We start from the raw sequence: 7,602 nt of genomic DNA, 5'->3' as shown, positions 1-7,602 counted from the left end.
TTGATTTACTATAAATCACTTAGCCATTTAGCTATTGCTTGGCATTTAGGCATTTTTGTTGTTCCTTATTTATAGGTGACTTCAAAGCAAGCATCTTTGTGGGCCTAGTAGAGCTGAAATTCTACTTTCTCATTAAACATGAACATTTGTGTATCATTTTTACCTTAATCAGGCCAGCCCTGAACTTTCATGGTGCTGTAGGTAATTTAGACATTTCCAAGCATGATACAGAATGGGAAAATCGGTACTGCTGGGTTGTGCAAGACACATAGAATTGTGACATTTTTAATGTTCCATCTTATCCAAGCTTGTTCACTCAATTGGCTTTTGAAATTCTCCTTCCACTGAAATTGTTCTGCTTAATCTTGAACTGTGACAAATTGTGCCAACTTGAAAGTTTTGACACTTCCATTTCCTAGTCACTCTCCAAATGTGCTGACCCTTTGCTTCCCTTGAAATCACAAGTGTGAGTTCCCTTGTTCTGCAGTTGAAAGATAAGGTCTAACTGAAGTTCAGACTGAATTTATAGGAGCCCAGGATATAGAGAGATAGATAACCCTTTGTGATTCCTCCTGTTGCCTTTGATCTCATTGTCATGATTTCAGGGAAATTATGTAGAGAACTAGGGACCAAATCAGATCAGAAGTCTAGGTCCAGATAGGACCTTAACCCCCTGAACTCATTTCCTCATCTCACACAAGGCTATCTGCCTATCCTATAGAACTGGGAAGGTCACATGAGATAATCTACATGAATGCACTTAGGACACTCTGAAAGATATGTATAGACGTGTGCATACAATGTTATTTCAGTGCAGAAATATTTATAATTCTGTATTTGAATATTTAAATGCTTAATACTTATAACTTATTAAATACTAAATTTACTTAATTGTTTATTTGATAAATACTTAATGCTTTAATATTTTACTAGTTAAAAACATCAAAATTTTAAGTTTGGTACTATGATGTGTAGTAGACAACTATATTGCATCATTTTTAAAGTGCCAAATTCTACCTATTGTTATATATTTCTATGATTTAAAAAATAATTGCTTATATTATAATGATAATTTATTCATTAAGGATTTCAGGAAGTGTTTTTAGAAAAACTGGAATTGGTAGAGTTGTCAGATTGATTAACACAACTGAGATAAAATTATCTCCCTATCGGAAAAAAAAAAGGCAAAATGAGAGAGTGAGACTGTAAAAGGGACTTTTACTATCCTATGTGTTTGTACTGTGAGAAAGTGAAATCTGCAAAGTGTAAGGAATACAATTTGAATATAAAAATCAGAGAAAATTGTTTTAAACACCAACAAAGCAGTTGAAATCTTGCATTAAAACTAAACTTCAAAAAAGTATGAGACTTCTTTCTGGAGCAGTTGCTGTGGTTCTCAACCTTCTGGCCTTTTAAATACAGTTCCTCATGTTGTGACCCAACCAAAAAATTATTTTCGTTGCTACTTCATAACTGTAATGTTGCTACTGCTATGAATCGTAATGTAAATATCTGATATGCAGGACGGTCTTAGGTGACCCCTGTGAAAGGGTCGTTCGACCGCCAAAGTGGTCTCGATCCACAGGTTTAGAACCGCTGATAGTGTAAGCTAATAATAATAATAATAATAATAATAATAATAATAATAATAGTAAAGTCCAAGCGATCTTTCTTGCCTTCCCTAGAAAAAATGGGAACCAAATTACAACACACTTTTAGAAAAATCTTCACAAACTCCAACAGCCGAGGGGGGAGGCTGGTCAGCTAAGCCCGATTCCCCTCCCGAGAGGGAAGGCTCGTCCAGGCCATGGCCTGGGCCACCTTCTGGTTAGCTAAGCTTTGGTCCCATTCCCAGGGAGGAGGCTGGCCGCCTGCCCCGGGGGCACCGTCCGGGTGGGGGAGGTGGAAGGTGCGGGCTGGTGGGAGCTGCGGCGCCGGTCCAGCAGCTCGGGACCCGGAGCCCGCCGGGAGTGGCGGGGGCTTGGTGGCTGCAGAGCCACCGTAGGGCTGGGTCAACAGGGCAAATATGTCCTCGGAAAGCACCCCTCCGGGCCAACTCCAGCAGTTTCCCCCGCTTCCTAGCCACTTTCTCCGCCCGCCCTCCCAACTCTGACCCGGCGGCGGCCGCAGGGCAGCCCCCACGCCACCCGAAGCCGGGGGACTGTGCACACCGCAGGGCGGGGGCAGCTGAGCGCGGCCTGGGAGCAGCGGTCCGGCGGGTCCCGCGGCTGAGCACCGGCCTCCCTGGGGGAGGGGTCTCCGCAGCCGGGCCGGGGCGGGAGGGGCCGGGCGTGGCGGAGGTCGGGGCGGGGGGGGGGGGGTGTCGCAGGGGCGGGTGCCCCGCGGAGAAGCGGCAGCCTCGCGCTCTGCACCGAGTCCCGCGCTGGTCCCGGCTTTCTGTCCCCGGCCCCGAGCGGCGGCGGCAAGATGCGCGCGGGCGGCGCGGGGGTCGCGCTCCTGGCCGCGGCGCTCTGGGTCACGGCGCGGTGCCAGCAGAGAGGTGAGCCGGGCCGGCCCCCAGCCAGGGGGTGGTTGCGGGACAAAGCCCTGCGCTTTGTCTCTTCCAAGGTCGGTGCTCGCATCCTCGTTCCCCTCCGACTGGAGGACCGGACACGTGGGTTTCCCCGCGAGCGTCTCCCCGGCGCGGGGCGAGGGGACCGGGGCGCCACCCTGACGGTAGCAGCCCCCTCCTCAGACCTTCGGCTGAAAACTTGTCGGGCTCTGGGGGCCGCTCGCTGACTTCTGCGATACCAGACCGCTGTTGAGAAGCGCCATGCGGGGGGTCGGGGGGGGGGGGGCGCGGGGAGCGCCGCCCCGCGTTGGTCTCGGGCTCTGGCGCTCCGGCGCGCTGGGTGGGCGGCTGGCGGAGTGCGGGGCGCGGGGAATGAATGGAAAGGCGTTCTCCCGGGTCTCCCCCACTGTCCTGCGTTAGAAAGCCCCATCGTGCGCGGCCGGGAAGGTCAGGCTCCTCCGGCCACTGGCGGCCCGGGTGGAGAGAGACGCGGCGAGAAGCGCGCCCCTAGCCAGCGGTCCCGAGCAGGGGGGCCGGTCCCCACCGCAGACGGCGTCTGGGGCCCAGATGCGCGCCCCCAACCGCGCTCTTTGTGCCTGGCGTCTTCAGGGGGCCGAGCCCGCTGGTTCCCGGCTCTGGTTCAGACCTTGGTCACTCTGGAGAGAGCCATTGGCGAAGGGAGGACTCGCCTGCTCGGGTACAGTGGCTCTGGTGGCAAGGTTTGGGAAGAACAGAAACCCGAAGCGAATATTCATAGTTTCTGTCAATGCCAAGAGAGAAAAAGAAACCCTCTTTTCTGTGTACGGACAACCCAACCCCATTGCTCACTCTGCCCATAGGGTTAAGTTTTCCCAGCGTCGCTCGCTTGTTGGCTAAGCCGTCACAAGATGTTGAAAACATCTTAATGGATGCAACACATGGCCATGGGCATGTGCGTACAAATACATCTTTTATTAAATACATTTTAAGAAAAAAGCACGTGTCAAAAGTAGGTAGGTGGCATGCGAAATACTGTCGTGGGAAAAGTGTGTTTGGGCATTGTGCTGAGTTAGTCAGTCTGCAGAAACAAGACCATCTCATTCATTCAAGCATTCATGATGAAAGCATTGGACCGGAGCTGGAAACACAGCTCTGAATAGCTCAGCTCTGCGTCCAGCTAGGGCCAGGAGAGAGGGGAATTTGCATAGTTATCCTTGAAAGAAAAGAGGGGGCCTAGGAGAGAGAAGGCTTGGAGCTGGGAGCTGAACTCTTCCTTTAAGTTGCAGAAAGTGAACGCGTCCTGGTTTCCCACAGGGTGGAGAGCGAGCAGCTTGACTCAGCTTTATTGTTATAAGAAATGGAAAGTCCTGGACGGAGGAGGAGATGCCCTTCATGTTTTCTGTGCCCCTCCAGGGGTTCAGCGCTCGGCCTGGGCGATTATGAATGGTGTTTGGAGAAAGTGGGCCACCTGGGGCTTTCCTGCTTTAAGATGCTGTGGAAACCCACCCACAGCTGGAGCCTTTGAATCTGGCACACCGCCTTCAGTCCCCACCCCGTCAACCATCATCCTTCCTAACAGGCATCTTTGAGAGAGTTCTGATTAAAAAAATAATAATCATCTGTGTCCCATGTAGATAGCATGAATTAGTGAAATTATATAACATGGTCATAATAAAATAATACTCATCTGTATCATCTCTGAGGTAGCTTATGTTTTTGAAAGCAATGATTATCTAATAGCATTTACATGCTCAGTAACCCTCTATCCTTTCTGCAGTTTCTCCAGATTACTTTGTGACTCACAGTATGTGACCCAATGACTTAATTTCCTTTGAAATGTAACCAGCTTAAAGTAAGCTCTATCTACGTATAAGAGGTGGTGTGTTTCTACAAATAATGTTATGTTAAATCCACAGCTCACAGTTACGTATAATTATAGTTGCTTCACAGGTTGGCTCATCAACTCTTCTGTTTTAAACTGCCCTTTCCCCTTCTAAGTAACAAATAGACAATTCCAAGTAGACAGAAAAAAATGTCTATTCTGTGAATGAAAGAAAATTTACTTCATTCTCATAAATGACATAGTATTCATATTTAGCATGTATGTATTCAGTAGTAAACTGTGTGTGCCTGAACGGATTTCAAAAAGTGCATTTTCCTTTTTTTAGTTGTATTCCCCAAGTAAGGGCCAATATAAAATATTGATTTTAGCAGTCGGAAACAAAGATATGTGTAATAAAAACATTACTGCCCACCTCCTACATCTCCTGGACTTTGGCCCACTCCATTTTTCCTCTCTCTTTTTCAGACATTAAATATAAAACCTACATCTGTAGTTAATCTAGCATGATGGAGAATTCACATGTGACAAGGATATGGAATAAACATATACACTGTTCTGTCTTATTCTGCCCCTCTTAGAATTGTACTGCTTTAAAAGCCACTATTATAAAATGTATATAAGACCACTTATTTCAAGGGAATCATCCTTGAAACATGCTACCATTTTATAATAGTTTATTCATAAAGTCCTATGGGTGTTCATTATTATCTAAAGGAAATTTCTATAGGAAAATGACAAGATAAATCTTTATGTGTTGTATTCTCTAGCCTTACTAGTGGGAAACTGGGCAAATTACTTAGCTTCTCTGTGCTTTAGTTTTTGTCATCTGTAAAATGGGAATAATAATGGTGTCTCCCTAGAAGATGCTGTTAATGATGAACTAGAAACAATGCAATAAAATGCGTAGAACAGGGCTTAGTATAGGGTTAGCCCTCAGTAATTATTAGCTGCAAGCACCACTACAGTATTACTATTTTGCACAGACCTATTGGAGAGGCCCTCTTCCAAGCTATATTCTCTGGTGTATATAATTGTTTAGAAACTTGGAGTCTGGATTAGGAATCAAAGTCTTGGGCTCAAATACCAGACTTGTCACTTTGATGAGCCATGACATTGGTAAAGTTTCTTTACATATCTGAATTCTTTTTAAAAAATATATTTTTATTGAGTTCAGAGAGAAAGGGAGAGGGAGAGAGAGAGAAACATCAATGATGAGAGAGAAACATTGATTGGCTGCCTCCTGTACACCCCACACTGGGAATCTGGCCATGCCCTGACCGGGAATCAAACTGTGATCAAACTGGTTCATAGGGCGATGCTCAACCACTAAGCCACGCTGGGCCATATCTGAATTCTTAACATCTGTCTTCCTGTTTATAAAGGATGGGATTAATGTGCTTAAATATCACATGAAAACAGTTACAGTGTTGGGCATGTCCTAGTGTCACGGGCATGCAATCCATGATGGTGGCTCTTACTGCCCTCCTGTCCTGCATGCTCACCCTCCTGGCTCCCCTCCCTCTGTCACTGCCCGCATTAAGATTTGTTGATTTAACCAAATGAAAATCTGCAATCTGTCTCCCATTTTCTGCCCCCACTGCTGATTAGGCTTGGCAGTTGTTTGTTTTTCCCAGGAAATATTGTGATGATTCTCCCACCAGGCCTCCCTTCTTTGTCAGTACTGTCACTGCTGATTTTTCTAGGAACATCACCACCCTTTGTTGGACCAACACCTCCTAAACCCTTCACTTCATGTCATACACATACAGAATGACTCTGGGGCAGGTCAATTGGGGATAAACCGAGGAGGCTGAGACTCCAGCACACCTTTTGTCCCAGAGCTGACAGGTGTAATCTTGGGCACACCTGCACCTATTCATAACTCCCCAGTGTTTGCCGGCACATGGGCTGTTACGTGCAGGACAAGTGCCCTGTGTGGGTCCTAACCCCCTGGAAAACATTCCCAGTCCCTGGATGCTCTTCCAATGCTCTCCTCCTGGCGCTGCTGTCATACTCGCTGTTTCCATGGTGGTGTCAACAATCAGCTGGCCACTCTGCCTCACTCTGGCTTGGGCTTCTTGAGGGAAGCGATTGTTTTAGTTACATCTGTGTATTCATTGCTTTGCAATGTTCCTGAACATTAACAGCTACCTACCTTTACTGAGTCAAATTGAAATTAAGATCTGTACTTATGAATCAAGCAACTTAAAAATATTTTTGAATAGGTAATCCATGCCCATGGTAGAAAACTCAAAAGGTACTAAAGGCTGTCGAGAAAAAAGTTAAGTCTTGACTTTATTATTTTCTTTTGTTTTCTTGAGTATCCTTCCATAGACATTTCTTCATGTAACTCAAAAGCAAGCTACTTACGTAACCTACTTCTTCCTTAATAGTGTAAGGGAGGTACCAGTTGTTTCCTGACAAAATATGGAACGATATTCCTCTCTCCACTACCCTCTGTCATTCTACTCCTTCGATGTACCTATTGCAGGATAGTAATATATCACTTAATGGATGTACATACTCATAAAATTTCCACCTTCCAACTTGTTCCTTCAAAGATGGTCTTTCACAGAAAGCATTAGACCCATGTTGCCTAGATCTTTTGGAATTTAAAAACTAGATCTTCAATTGACTTCACAACATTGTGCTCCTTCTAAACTAAAAGTATTGTTTACAATAGTAGTAATAAGCTATGCCTTAAACAGTAAATAATTTTTAAAACTATATCTTAGGAGATTTATGGTGTAGAGAAGTCAAATTTGAGGATAATTCTTTTAGAAGTTTAGCATAGTGTGTTATTTATTTCATCAATAAATATAACTCATGATTGGAACACCTATGGCAGACACGGAGAAAATTAATTAAATTTTTTTAAAAATTGATTTCAGAGAAGAAGGGAGAGGGAGAGAGATAGAAATATCAATGATGAGAGAGAATGAATCATTGATCAGCTGCCTCCTGCATGCCCTCTACGGGGAATTGAGCTCGCAACTTGGGCATGTGCTCTGACCAGGAATCAAACTGTGACCTCCTGGTTCATAGGTTGAGCTTCAGCCATGAAGCCACACCAGCCCGGTGAGAAAACTTATTTTTTAAAAGTAATTCCCAGTGAATAAAGTTAAGCCTGTACTTTGAATACAAAAATTAACTGAAGACAACTAGAGAGAACTCTTGATGATAGATCTTAGGTGAAATTTTTAGTTACATTCCTCAGAAGTATTTGGATGAACAAGAGAACTGTGGTCTCCTATGAAAGATATATGTA

General features: G+C 45.2%; 1 protein-coding gene across 1 annotated transcript in view; it reads left to right on the top strand.

The window, feature by feature from the left end:
- The first annotated feature begins 2,427 nt into the window (after window positions 1-2,427).
- Window positions 2,428-7,602, top strand: part of LAMA1 (laminin subunit alpha 1) — a 150,049-nt gene continuing 144,874 nt past the window's right edge. The window contains exon 1 of the mRNA XM_059704929.1: window positions 2,428-2,500. Coding sequence (XP_059560912.1) covers window positions 2,428-2,500 — 73 coding nt within the window. The remainder of the gene's footprint in view (window positions 2,501-7,602) is intronic.

The sequence above is a fragment of the Myotis daubentonii genome, chromosome 8 (genome assembly GCF_963259705.1).
Source record: "Myotis daubentonii chromosome 8, mMyoDau2.1, whole genome shotgun sequence".
Classification (NCBI taxonomy): domain Eukaryota; kingdom Metazoa; phylum Chordata; class Mammalia; order Chiroptera; family Vespertilionidae; genus Myotis; species Myotis daubentonii.
Note: the sequence above shows the minus strand (reverse complement) of the source record. Positions and strands in the feature narration are given on the sequence as shown.